The following is a 14590-nucleotide window of genomic DNA, read 5'->3' as shown; positions in this document are numbered from 1 at the left end:
AACTTCCAAAGGTGCCTTTAAGGGTTGGTAATTTTACACGTATTTTTCAATATCCTTTTTCATTTTTTCCAATAATAACGTTCCTTAATTCTTTTATAGGTTTTTTGGAAAATCCAAAATGTCCAACCGATTTGGAATCGTCATTTCCTATCAAAATTCTCTCGATTCCCTCCTTGGTCTTGGGACAGATTCTTTCAAATTTATCAGATGGTGATATATTTATTAGGGCATCATCATTCGAAGCGTCATCAAGATCAGCATTCGAATCGAGACTTCCTTTCTTGTATACAATTTTATAATCATATTCCTCTGATTTGATTCTCCAAAGTGCCAGCCTACTATTAGGATCCTTACAATTGAATAACCATGTTAAAGGTTTATGATCGGTTACTATTGTGAATCTTCTTCCGAAAAGATGGTGTCGGAAATGTTTCACACTCCACACAATGGCAAGGAGTTCCTTTTCGATTACGCTATATTTGAGTTCTGATTCGTTTATAGTTCTAGAGGCATAAGCAACTGGTAAATCCTTTCCTATTTCACCCTGGCTAAGTACTGCTCCTATAGCGAAGTTTGAGGCATCTGTAGCTAAGATGAATTCGCGGGTAAAATCTCGATATTGTTATGTTCGGTTCGTTTCTTTATATTATAAGTCGCAAATTAATATTAAAATTAATTTACGGCTTATTTCTTGTGACGTGTTGTTAAATGCTTAGCATACACTTTTTCACAAAATAAAAGTAGTAAAGGTTATTTTAACTCGCGAACAAACACTTGGAAATTATCACTACAACAAAATTAATATTAGAATTAACGGATAAGAACTTAATATAGCAAAACTAAGAATCAAAAGAACGCGTGCAAACATGTGAAGTTTCCCTTTATAACTTCGGTCTTTAGCTAGTCAATTGTTTCGAATGTTCAACAATGCAAACGAGCAAACACTTGCAAAAGAAAGAGTTTCTAGAAGCTTCGCTTCTTTTTAATAAACCTTCGATAGTATCCAACTAAACCTAAGAACCTTTTTATGTCTTTCGTATTTTTCGGGGTCGAAAATGAATTTATGCCTTGTATTTTGTCTGGATTGGGCCTGACACCAGGGTGCTGATCATGAATGACCATTATATTCAATTTTTCTCCTTTAATTTAGATCTTATAAGTTCAGTAAGATCTATTACCTTCGCATCTTTGATATCTCTATGAAAATGCGAAAATTCTCCTAGTGTTTCTTTTATGCATGAATGAATGCATCGTCTCTCTTTGGTTCTTCAAGTTTCGAAGTGTATTTCAAGGTGATGTTATGGTATATAGCTGATATAGCCTTGTTCCTCGTTAGCTTCTTGAGATGTATTGGGTCTGTGTCGTGTGACGTTTTTGTTTCTTCTTACTAGAATGAGGAGAGTATACAAAATTTGCCTCCCAACCAAGTTTTTCTTTCACCGCCTTCTGGATCAATTTCTAAGTCAGACGTGCCATCTTTCCCCTTTACCTTGTCCGATGGTCCGATGTCTTTGTGAAATGATTCATGAGGTCCGAAGGCAAATGCATCATCTTCATTGATCCCAATCGCATCTGCAATAAGAGCATCCTTTCCGGCTATATCATCATCTATAACGTGAAGGATTCGTTGCGATTCCTGTTGTTCAGAATTTCCTACCGACTGCGCCAATATATATGTTGTTATGATGTTCGATTTTTCTTTTATCGAATCAACAAATCGATAAACCTTTGAATCTCCGATTCGATTATACATAACACAAAGTTTTTCTTCTTCCCCTCTTCTCTTCTTCGCTTTCTATGATGGCTACTATATCGTATCTGTGGCACACTCGTAGCGAAGAAGAAGAAGAATTATTACGATTCTGCCTTATAGCAAGCAAGATGTTCATATTGTTATGTTCGGTTCGTTTCTTTATATTATAAGTCGCGAACAAACAGTTATAAACTATCACTACAACAAAATTAATATTAGAATTAACGGATAAGAACTTAATATAACAAAACGAAGAATCAAAAGAATGCTGTGAAGCTTCCTTTTATAACCTCGGTTTTTCGTTAGTCAAGAGTTTTTTCTAAAAGCTTCGCTTCTAGAAAGTACAATTTGCAACGTAAATATTGAAAAAATTTAAACATTAAGTACACGGGATCATAACAATATGTTCTTCATTGAGGTGATGAATGAATTATAGGAAAAGATGACGGATGGACAAACGTCACCGGAAGAACACTCACGACAAGATGAAAAGAACCGGATATCCTTAGGGATTTCACCACCTTTTATGTATGTCTCACTCATTGTTTATACATTCACCGCAATAAAATGTGATACGAAATTAATAATATTTTAAATTTATTTAATTCCGCCATTTTTTTTTTTTTTTTTTAATTATCTTATCGTGATGGTTTCGGTTAACGATCGTAAGTCACAAATGAAAACGCGACTAATTTTTAATTTTAATTAATGAAACGTTTAATATTACACACGCGCGCACACACACACACGCACACGTTACTTGCACGTGTTGATAAAAATTTTCCTTGGTTTTATTATTATTAAGTCAATTAACGTATGTACGACGTGACGTGTTGTTATTACATCATTGCAAAAATATTATTATTATTATTATTATTATTATAAATGTAATTTATTTAATATAAAAAAAGACAGAGAGAGAGAGAGATTACAAAAAAAAAAAAAAAAATTGGAAAAGTTGGAAGCGAAAATACTGTCGTATTAATTTTTCAAGATTTTAAATAAAAAGTTTTTAATTCTTTTTTTTTTTAAAAAAAAAAAGTGGACGGAGGAGGGGGTAGGGGTGAGGAGGGAGGGAGGGAGGGGGAGAGAAAAAAATTTTCAAGTTTTCTAAAAATAGAGAGGAAAAAGAAAAACCTCAACTTTTTTGTCTTAAGTTAGGTGGTGTAACTTTAAAATAAAATGACACTCTCTAATTAACGCTTTAAAAACTAGTTTGTTTAAAAAAAAAGTAGTTTGTTTGTTTGTTTGTTTGTTTGTTTGTTTTAAATACAAATTTTTTTTTTTTTTACGGTTTGTCCTACAATAGTTTCTCATTTTAATTAATTTTTAAAAATGAAAAAACGAACGAATATGAATTTGTTTATAAACAAAAAAAAAATTTTTTTTCAATTTTTAATTGAATTATTATCATCATCATCATCGTTTGTTTTTTGTTTTACGAGAATCGATATTTTTTTAAATAAAATAAATTATTAACAAACAAACAAACAACTACTGTAAAAAATAATAATAATAAAATCGAATCCATTTTGTTGTTTTTTATTTAATTAAATAATTTGCAAAAAAAATAAAAAAATTTTTTTAATAACTTTTAATTTTTTTTTTAAACAAAAGAATAGGAAAACTAACAAACAAAAGGGAAAAACAAACGACGGAAAATTCAAAATGGCGGATGACTTTAAAAAAAAAAAATTAATTTTAATAATAATAATAAAAAAATGTTTTTTTTTTTTTTTCGGGGTTTTTGTATTTGAGGGAGGAGTTCTCGTTAAGAAAATTAAAGGGGAGGAGGAGGGGAGGGGAGCAGGAAAAAAGAGTAATAAAATAATGTGTGTGTGTGCGTGGGGAAGACGTAATAAATAAATAATAATAATAATAAAACATGTGGTGGTAAAAGTTATTAATAAAAAAAAAAAACCGTTAAAACTTTCACACGAACGTACGTATAAACGTTTTTCTTGTCAAAAATTGTTTATTATTTTAAAATTAATTTGTTGCTTGTCGGTTGTTGGTTGTTGGTTGTTGTTGTTGTTGTTACTTTTACATAGCGTAATTATTTTACATAAAAAACTTTTTTACAAATTTTTTTTTTCTTCTCACCACCACTCGAACGAACGAAAACAAAAACCCAACCGATCGATATTAATAATGATGATGATGATGATGATGATGTTGATGATAAATTCGTGAATTTATTTACCGCGGAAGGGGATGGAATGGGGGTGGGGTAGGGAGGGAAGGGGGAAGATGAGTGGGAGCTGGAAAAATTCCTTTTTTTTTATTATTTTTTTTTTGTGCGTATGTGTGTGTGTGTGTGTGTGAATTCGGTGGTTTATCGATTTAAAAATAATTTTCAGTCGTTTGTTTGACGTCGTCTATTGTTTGTCTTTGTGTTTGTTGTTGTCGTTTAAGCCATTTAAAATTGAATAAATAAAATAACGTTAAATCTCATTTAATTAAAATTCCAAACGATTATTTTTACAGTGTGGCCATATCGCACAAAAAACACGTAAAAAAAAAAAAATGAAAAAAACCGTCCGGAAAATTATTTACCGGGAAAAATTAATTATTATTATTATCATTTTGAAAAATTGTTTTTTATTTATAAATAAAATTATTATTATTATTATTACGGGGTAATAATTAATTATTATTCGAATTTTTTTTATTAATGATAAAAAAAATGAAAACGTGGTTTATAAAATTTTATTATTATTATTATTATTATTTCCGGTCTTTTTAAATATTACGTAATAATAATAATAATAATAATAATAATAATAATGATAATAATGATAACAATTTTATTAATTAGTTATTAGTAAATAAAATAATGTATTAATTAAATGAGAAAATTATTTTAATAAAATAATTTCGACAAAAAAAAATTATTTCGGCGTTTATTTTTACGCCTACAAATATTATCATTATTATTATTATTATTATTACGGGTGATGATGATGATGATGATGATAATAATAAAAACATTTTAATTAATTTTAATGAGAAAAATAATAATAAAACTTACGGTTGTTGTTGTTGTTGTTGTTGTTGTTATTATAATTAAATCGATACGAAAAATTTTTATCGTTTATAATAATATACATTTCACGTAGATTAATTTTATATGCGTGATTGAGTGCGTGCGTGCGTGCGTACGTGCGTATAAAATATGCGTGATTTTTTATTTATTTATTTAAAAAAAATTTTATATATATATTATTTCGCAAAATGAAATTTAAAAAGAAACGACGTTTCATCACGAACGATCCGCTAAAACTCTCGCCCTGCATGAAATTTTTCTTCCCTTTCTCCTCTTCCCGGTATTCCCGATATTGTCTCAGCTCCGAAGCTTCCTGCAAAAAGGAAGTCAATACGAATTTGAAAAAAGAGGTGAGAACGAAAAAGAGAGAAAAAAAAAGGTTTTTTTGTTTTGAATCCATTGTATTTAATTTCTTATTAAATTAAATCATTTCGAATTTTAATTTTTTATTTTCATTTAAAAAAATTACAAATTGATTAATGCTTCTTATCATAGAGTAATTAAACTCGTAAGGATACGTTTTGATTAAATTAATTTCGTTTTTATTCGGTGATGTTACGTAAGGTTCGTAAAATAACCTTTTTTCGGAATTAGAGATGAGAAAAAATGCAATATTTAATCGTAATTATTGATTTTTTTTTAAAAATATTTTTAATCACCGGAAAATGTGACGTTGATGTATGGCAGTGGATTATTTTTAATTATCATTTAATTTTTGAAATGTTTTTTCGTCGTTGACATTCAAAGTAAAATAATTCCATCGTTTATTAATACCAACTCTAATTTATTTATTTATTTATATATATTAAAATAATTAAATCATTTATTTTTATTTGTGATAATATTATTTTGTTTATCATAGGGTATTAATAACTATCAAAATCCGTTAAATGTAAATGAATAACTATTCTATTTACACGACAGTTTTTTAAGTTGGCAATACTGTTAAATTTGGAACTTGACAGGTAGTAGTTTATTTTGAGCCACGCGTCTGTTAGGATTATTTATTATTTATTAATTTCTAGTATTAAAAAGTTGATTAATTAAAATTTTAAGGCTCGATAAGGTTCGAAAATGTCTTTTTTTTCCTTTCTATTATGTTTGTTTGCATGATTTATTGTCACATTTTATTTTTCTTTTAATCATTTTACTATCGGTTTTTGGTCATTTTTTTTTCATTTGAATTTATTTTACTCTTGAGTATTTCTTTCTTATTATGGATAAAAAATATATATAATTGACTTTTTCATTTTCGATACGTTTTTATTTGTTTAACTTTACGCAAATACATATAATAATTATTGTAGTTTATTGTTTAATTTTTTTAAAAAAATTTATTTAGGTAATTTTTTTTTTTTTTTTTTGAATTGAAAAGAAGAAGTTAATCATTTAATGTCTTTAGTTATATAATCAACTACTTTTCTACAGAATACAGTATCTGTTTCATAAATTTTTAAAATTATTTTTTGTCTAAAGGCTTAAATTACAAATTGATAATAATAATATTAGACATTTATCGAGAGATGTGAATTTCATTTTTAATTTTAATCATTATTATGTTTTTTTTTTTTTTTTTTTTATGCCTTTAGTTTGAAGAAAGTCTTTAAAATATTTTGAATTTTTTTTTTTTTTTTATTAAATTCATTTTATGCATTATTCAGTTCATTTAATATAATCATTTTATCACATTGATGTTAATATCGAGTGTACAGATCAATCATTTTCAATCAAAATTTTCATTGCGAATATGTCAAATCACATCATGATTGCTTTTTAAATAATTAATATTCATTTTAATTCAACATGTATGCTAAAAAACATGTTTGAATAATTTGAAAAATTGTAATTTATAGCCTATATATAAATTCACTGCTCCTTGTAAATTGTTACAGATATTTTTTCTGTGAAAAGTAAAAGACTTAAAATGGAAGCACTCGAAGCGGAAGCTAAAGAAAAAGGAACAAAATATGTTATGGGTATATTACAAAGACCTGGTCAACTTGAAAAATTAGATCAGTATAAGTTACGAGTCATTCGTAAGAAAGCATCAGTTGAAACACAATTGAAAACGGCAATGCAAAGTCAACTCGATGGAGTTAGAGAAGGTTTAAAACTTCTTGAAGTCGCTCAAAATGATGTCAAAGAAATCAAATCGAATATGATTTGGGTGAAAAAATCAATACAAAACATTCCGGACTTGCTTAAAAAATTACAAGCTGTGAAGGAAGAAAACATGCGTCATTCTCAGTATGAAACAGCCAAACATAACCTCAAACACATATTCAACGTACCTGATATTGTGAAGAAAACAAAAAATTGGATTATAGAAGGAAAATTACTGTTTGCTAAACAAAGTCTGGCAGAATTGGAAAATTCAAGGGATGATCTTTTATTCGAGCTTCATAAACTTCCGCATACATCTCAGGCTGATCGAATAATGTTGGAAATGTATTTTGAAGAAATCGGACAACTCTCGGACATGATTAAAAAACAAGTTTGCCTCATTTTAAGTAGAACTTTGAATACAGTAAGAAAAGACCCGACCATAATAGTCACGGCTTTGAGAATAATCGAAGCAGAAGAAAAAGCGGATGCCTTTCACGAAATGAGAAGAAAGCAAACAAATTTTTGCTCTGCGGGTAGACCGAAAAAGTGGAAAGCCATGGCATTATCCGTTTTGGAAGAAGCCGTTTCCCAAAGAATCGAGGGCACGCAAACAGACGAACGTGAAAATCATAAAATGTGGTTGGTTCGTCATTTGGAATTGACAAGACTGTTGATATTGGAAGATTTAAGAGTGGTCAAAACTCTTTGCATACTATGCTTTCCTCGTTCTTGGAACATTGTCGACACCTACGTAAGAATGTATCACAGGTGTCTGTCGAATCATTTTAAAGAAATCATTCAGAAGGGTTTGATAGGAAACGAAAACGTTTCACTTTTGTCGTGGTGTCTCAACACTTATCCAGGTCCCGAATTAATGTCTCATCCTGAATTGAAAATCGATATCAATCAGTACGAGCCACTCTTACCCGAGAGCCTGATTGACGATCTTCAGCAACGTTATTTATCCGACGTCGAAGCTAATTACGTGGAATGGATGAAGAAAACATTGGAAAAAGAAGAAGAAGATTGGATGAAAGCGATGCCGCTCGAGGATGCCGGATACTACCAATCCTCAGCTCCGGATATCGTTTTCCAAATAGTCAATCAAAATTTGGAAGTTGCCAGAACGATAAATCAAAAACTAATCGATAAAGTTTTGCTGTTGAGCATGGAGCAAACGATCAATTTTGCGAAGCTTTACGGCGAAGCCATATTGCAATTGAAAAATAAACATTTCGTCGACAGGAGTCAAAATCCTTACTACACGCAACACATGATAAGCATCGTGAATAATTGCATGCAATTTCGAGAATTTGCCGGACGATGGAAGTCGGACATTCGAACGAAGGAAACGGTTAAAGTTTACGAGAAATTAATGCAGTCCTACCTGGAAGTGAGAAACGAATCCGTCAAATATTTACTCACGGAAGCTTTCAGAGACCTTTATTTACATTTCAACGATTTGTTCACGCCGAAATGGTTGACTTCATCGGCTCCCGTCGACACGATTTGCCTCACGTTCGAAGATTATTTTCAAGACTACGTTCACTTGACGACGGAAAATTTCGAATACGTCATATCGTTCGCTCAAACGCACGTCGCGAAATGTTTCATATACAAAATAATGCAGGGAAAAATAAGTTTTGGAAATTACGAAGAGCGGAAAGAAGCGACGAACAAAATCAAAACGGAAATACTTCAGATAAAAAGTTTCTTTCACAGGATCGCGCCGAACGTGAAAATCGATCAGAATTTCGATTTGATCGATCCGCTCGTTGAAATAATTCGAGTTCAAGATCCGGAAATGTTATTGTTGGACTTGCACGAACTCGTGGCGAGATTTTCCGACATAACGGAAACTCAACTCGAATGTTTGCTCATGATACGGGGAGATTTGAAAAGATCCGAAGTGAGAGATAAAGTTTCCTACATATTGAGTTCGAGAACGAATCAACCCAAAGACACGCTAATAAAAAAAAGCATTTTTTCATTTATCGGACGAGGAAATGTTAGCATGGATTGGGATGCATACTGGTCGGAATATTTAAACTGACGGGGAAAAAAATACGTATAAAAAAAAGAAAAATTAATTATTATTATTATTATTACGATGATGATAATATTTTAATAGGCTGTGATGAAATGAACGAACGTACCGCCACCGCCGCCATTTAATAAAATCAAGCTTTTCGCTATCATAATCGAATTAATAGGATAGGATAGAAAAAAAATAAGTCGAATGAATAATAATTATGTAACATTTAATGTCAATTATTAATCGATGTCGGTGTTATTTATTTATTTATTATGATGATAAATAATGTATTTATAACTTTAGATTAATAATAAAATATATTTTTTTATTAAAAATAAGCCTAAATAAGTTTTTAATATCGTATGAAATCGTAATAAATGAAAATAAAAAATTAATAAATTTTTATTAAATTTTTTTTCAATAATAGATTATGTAATTTATTTATAATAAATCGGACCGTTTGTTACGTACAATATTATTATTATTATTATTATTATTATTATTTTGTTAAATTAAACGTAAGTATGTGAATTAATTAATTATTTATTTATTATTAATGTGTTGTTGCTGCTGTTGCTATTATTAGTTTGAATACTTTTTTAAAATTTTCTGTTGTTTTTCTTTGTTAACCCAAAAAAATTAAATATATTAATAATAATGATAATAGAATTAATATTAATAATAATAATAATATTAAGTTTTCTATTGACAAAAAAAAATTTAACCGAAGGAGTAGATAAGTAGTGTAACCTTGACACGAGTCAATGCGTTTTTCTATAATAGTTTGTTCGTTTAGTAGTTGTGGTGAAGTTATTAATAATTTTTTGATTAATTAATTTATTAATTAATTAATTTTGTTTGTTTGTTTGTTTGTTTGTAGTAAATAATGGTTTACAAAGGATTATTAAATATAAATATTCGTACTTTGTCACCGTTGCCGGGTTTGGGAAGAGTTCAAGCGTATAGAATATTGGAAAGGAAAAATTATTTATTTTTTAATCACGAATCACCGGGTAATAATAAGTATAGGAAATTTTCCAGGGGAGTTTTTCGTTGTCAAAAGAATGCAGAGAAAGTCGAGGAAAAGTCGAGAAATGGTATCCCGTATGAAAATTTAATCGTTGGAGTACCCAAAGAAATTTGGAAAAATGAAAAAAGGTACATATTGTTATAATTTAACGAAAAAGGTTTTTTTTTTATTTTTTATAATGATTAATTTTTGTTTATTGTTGTTAATAACAGAGTTGCTATAACTCCTTCAGCCGTTTCCGTACTTGTAAAAAAAGGACTCAAAGTACAAGTCGAAGAAAATGCAGGTTTAGAAGCACAATTTAGAAATGAAGAATATGAAAAAGCTGGTGCGGTGGTCACCGGAAAAGATGGCGTTTTTAAATCCGGTAAAAAAAAAAAGAAGACTTGAAATGTGAAAACAAGATGAAATTATATTTTTAAAATAATAAATTTTTTTTTCTAACCGACAGATGTGATTTTAAAACTGAGACAACCCTTGGATTCGGAAGTGGATAGTTTAAAAAATGGAACAACCCTTATATCATTTTTATATCCGTCACAAAATAAAGATCTTTTGGATAAATTATCCGCGAAAGAATTAAACGTTTTCGGTGAGATGAAATTTTAATAAAATATTATATCGACGGTAAAAAAAAAAAAATGATGATTGACGAACGATAAAAATTTTCAGGTATGGATTGCATACCTAGAATATCAAGAGCACAAGTTTTCGACGCATTAAGTTCAATGGCGAACGTTGCGGGTTACAGAGCCGTAGTTGAAGCTTCTCATCATTTCGGACGTTTTTTCTCTGGTAAAACTAATTAAATTTAATTATTACACCGGAAATATGAAATAAAGGCACGAAGAATTCCAAAACAAGCGATGATTTTTTTCCAGGACAAATAACAGCCGCGGGAAAAGTACCGCCGGCAAAAGTACTCGTGATAGGTGGCGGAGTCGCGGGTTTGGCTGCGATAGGACAAGCTAAAAATATGGGAGCCATTGTAAGAGCTTTCGATACGAGATCGGTCGTGAAAGAACAAGTTGAAAGTTTAGGAGCCGAGTTTTTAGAAATCAATATTAAGGTTTGAGTTTTGATTGGTTTTCCGTCGGAAAATGAGTTTGGCGGGTAAAACAAAAAAGTTTTGATTTTATAGGAAGAAGGTGGGACAGCTGGAGGATACAGTAAAGAAATGTCGAAAGAATTCATAGATGCTGAAATGGCTTTGTTTGCTAAACAAGCGAAAGAAGTTGATGTCATCATCACGACGGCTTTGATACCTGGAAAAAAAGCACCCAAACTTATTTTAAAAGTAAATTTTGTCTCTTATTTCCCCTCCCCCCTCCGCCCCACAATTTTAAGGAATCGAAGAAAAAAAAAAATTCAATTTTTTCGTTTCAGGAACACATCGAATCAATGAAACCTGGAAGTGTTGTCGTGGATTTAGCCGCAGAAGCGGGAGGAAATATCGAAACAACAAAACCTGGTGAAGTTTATAATCATAATGGCGTCATACACGTGGGTCTCACAGATTTGCCAAGTCGTCTTCCGACTCAAAGTTCTACTTTATACGCCAATAATATATCTAAATTTTTCTTATCCATGGGTAAAATAATTTTTTTTAAAATTTAATTTCAATTTAATTTAGTTTTACATGACTTAAATTTTGTTTTTTTAGGTGAAAAAAATTGTTTTGATATAAATTTGAATGATGAAGTTATCAGGGGTAGTATCGTCCTTCATAAGGGAAAATTAATGTGGCCGCCACCGGCACCCCCGGCGGCTGCTCCTGTTGCGACACCTCCTAAAGTTGCAGAAGAAAAAAAAGAGTCACTTCCGGTTCCGAATTATTTTTTTAACACACTGAAAGAAGCATCGTTTTTAACAGGAGGTAAACAAGCAAAGTTTTAACGTTTTCCCAATTAAGTATCAGGTTACTATAAACTAAAAAAAAAAAAATTGTTTTTTTTTATTAAAGGCTTAGGAAGTCTTTTGGCTCTTGGAGCGGCTTCTCCCAATCCCGCATTCACGACAATGATGACGACTTTCGGTTTGAGTACGATAGCAGGGTATTATACCGTGTGGGGTGTGACACCGGCTTTACATTCACCTCTCATGTCGGTAACGAATGCCATATCGGGTATCACGGCCGTCGGCGGTTTATTATTAATGAGAGGAAATACTTATTATCCCTCAAACACCGTCGAAGTGAGTTTTTTTATTTAAATTGCGAACACTTTTTCTAAAAAAAAAAAAAAAAAAAAATAATATTAAAGAAATGAATTTTAATATTATTATTGTGCTGTAGGCTTTGGCTGCAGTTGCAGCATTTGTTTCTTTCATCAACGTCTTTGGAGGTTTTGTTGTTACAAAAAGAATGTTGGACATGTTTCGTAGGTAAAGTATAGAATTATCTTATCACTATGCATAATTTTGCGGCAAATAAGTGAAAAACTGTTGCTGTTGTTGTTGTAGGCCGGGTGATCCTCCAGAATATAATTATTTGTACGGTTTACCGGCAGCAGCATTTTTAGGCGGTTACGGGTATTTAGCATTGAATAATTTTAACGAAATACATCAAATGGCTTATTTAGCATCATCCCTGTGTTGCGTCGGAGCTTTAGCCGGACTAAGTTCTCAAGCGACTTCAAGATTAGGAAACAATTTAGGAATGGTAAGTCGGAAAATCGTATATAAAAAAAAAGGGAGAGGGAGGAATTCGGATACAACTTTTTTTTTTTTATTATAGATCGGAGTTGCTTCGGGTTTAGCAACGACAATCGGTGCCATGGCTCCAAGTCAAGAAATTTTAGCACAAATGGTAGCATGCGCTGGAATCGGAGGTGCCATAGGTACAACTATTGCGAAAAAAATTCAAATCACGGATTTGCCTCAATTAGTCGCGGGTTTTCACAGGTGGAAAATTTTTTACTAAAATTTTCATTATCATTATTATTATTTATTCAATGGGAATTATTAGTTAAAAGATTAATTTTTTTGTTATTTTAAGTTTGGTCGGATTAGCAGCCGTATTAACGTGTTTTGCGACGTACATTCACGATTATCCTCATTTTGCAACGGATCCAGCTGCTAACGTCATAAAAACTTCTTTATTTTTGGGAACGTATATCGGTGGCGTCACTTTTAGGTCAGATTTTTTTAATTCGAAGATATCTTTCTCTTTTTTTTTTCTCTCTCTCTCTCTCTCTCTTTTTAAATCGTGTCGTCATTTTTTTTTTCAGCGGGTCGTTAGTAGCCTATGGAAAACTTCAAGGACTTTTAAGTTCGAGTCCTCTCTTATTGCCAGGACGTCACGTTTTAAATGCCGGCTTATTGGCTGCAAACGTCGGAGCCATGGCTTGGTTTTTTACAGATCCGTCCATGACTACGGGATTAACGGCTTTGGGAATCACTGCTGGATTATCGTCGACAATGGGTTCGTTGTTGTTTTTTTTTCATTACACTTAATCCCATCGATTAACGCTGCTTAATCAAAAATTCTTTTTGGTAGGAGTTACACTGACCGCAGCCATCGGTGGAGCCGACATGCCGGTTGTTATAACGGTTTTAAATAGTTATTCAGGATGGGCTCTTTGTGCCGAAGGATTTATGCTCAATAATAATTTAATTACAATCGTGGGATCATTAATCGGATCATCTGGAGCTATTTTATCCTACATTATGTGTAAGGCAAGTAAAAAGGAAGTGAGATAGAAAAAAAGAAAAAAAATTAGTTTAATTACTGACAAGTGTTTTCCTTTTTTCTCCAGGCCATGAATAGATCATTGTTCAATGTCATTTTGGGAGGATTTGGTACATCTTCGACGAAAGGTGGCAAACCGATGGAAGTAACGGGAACTCATACGGAAGTAAACGTCGACAACGTTGTTGAAATGATCGGTAACGCTAAAAATATCATCATCACTCCGGGATATGGTTTGTGCGTTGCAAAAGCTCAATATCCGCTAGCTGAAATGGTTGCCATGTTAAAAAAATTGGGTAAAAAAGTTAGATTTGCCATTCATCCAGTCGCAGGTTTGTTTAATTTTTTCTCTTTTTAAATTTTTGTCGCGGTTAAAATATTTACAAGACTGTTACAAAACCAACAGGAAGAATGCCAGGACAGTTGAACGTTTTACTAGCGGAAGCCGGAGTTCCTTACGACGACGTATTAGAAATGGACGAAATAAACGAAGATTTTCCCGATACCGATTTAGTACTCGTCATAGGTGCCAACGACACGGTCAACAGCGCTGCAGAAGATGATCCCAATTCGATAATTGCCGGAATGCCCGTATTGAGAGTTTGGAAAGCGTCTCAAGTAAATTTCTTTTTTTTTTTTTTTTTCCATGGGAATTATTAATAAGTTTAAATTCCGATGGGTTAAAATAATGAAACGAATATTACAGGTCGTAGTAATGAAAAGATCGTTGGGAGTCGGTTATGCTGCCGTTGATAATCCCGTTTTTTACAAACCGAACACGGCCATGTTACTCGGAGATGCTAAAAAAACATGCGATGCACTTCTCAGCAAATGTAAAACTTCCCTGCAATGAAATTGAATCAATTTAATAATAATAATAATAATATTAATGAAGTACAACAACATTCAGGTATTTTTTATTTTTTTTTAAA

At 31.4% G+C, this 14590-nt stretch overlaps 3 protein-coding genes across 3 annotated transcripts; 2 read left to right on the top strand and 1 right to left on the bottom strand.

Moving 5' to 3' along the window:
* Nucleotides 1-982: 982 nt before the first annotated feature.
* On the bottom strand, nt 983-2150 carry Phum_PHUM394620 (uncharacterized protein; the record flags this gene model as incomplete). The annotated part of the gene is made up of 3 exons (XM_002428587.1): nt 983-1104; nt 1408-1608; nt 2141-2150. 3 exons carry the CDS (start codon nt 2148-2150, stop codon nt 983-985), a joined length of 333 nt encoding a protein of 110 aa, XP_002428632.1.
* A 4573-nt stretch (nt 2151-6723) lies between these two features.
* On the top strand, nt 6724-8958 carry Phum_PHUM394610 (Tumor necrosis factor, alpha-induced protein, putative; the record flags this gene model as incomplete). The annotated part of the gene is made up of 1 exon (XM_002428586.1): nt 6724-8958. One exon carries the CDS (start codon nt 6724-6726, stop codon nt 8956-8958), a length of 2235 nt encoding a protein of 744 aa, XP_002428631.1.
* Nucleotides 8959-9826: 868 nt separating this feature from the next.
* Nucleotides 9827-14511, top strand: Phum_PHUM394600 (NAD(P) transhydrogenase, putative; the record flags this gene model as incomplete). The annotated part of the gene is made up of 19 exons (XM_002428585.1): nt 9827-9900; nt 9982-10098; nt 10183-10337; nt 10422-10562; nt 10643-10765; nt 10852-11039; nt 11112-11267; nt 11357-11561; nt 11634-11846; nt 11934-12163; nt 12264-12352; nt 12431-12629; nt 12705-12871; nt 12966-13103; nt 13198-13391; nt 13467-13640; nt 13706-13990; nt 14065-14276; nt 14365-14511. The coding sequence occupies 19 exons, from the start codon at nt 9827-9829 to the stop codon at nt 14509-14511; spliced, it is 3207 nt and encodes a 1068-aa protein (XP_002428630.1).
* Between the last annotated feature and the right edge of the window lie 79 nt (nt 14512-14590).

The sequence above is a fragment of the Pediculus humanus genome, genomic scaffold (genome assembly GCF_000006295.1).
Source record: "Pediculus humanus corporis 1103172107888 genomic scaffold, whole genome shotgun sequence".
NCBI classification, from domain to species: domain Eukaryota; kingdom Metazoa; phylum Arthropoda; class Insecta; order Psocodea; family Pediculidae; genus Pediculus; species Pediculus humanus.
The sequence above is the reverse complement of the archived record's forward strand: the minus strand, read 5'-3'. Positions and strand labels throughout refer to the sequence as shown.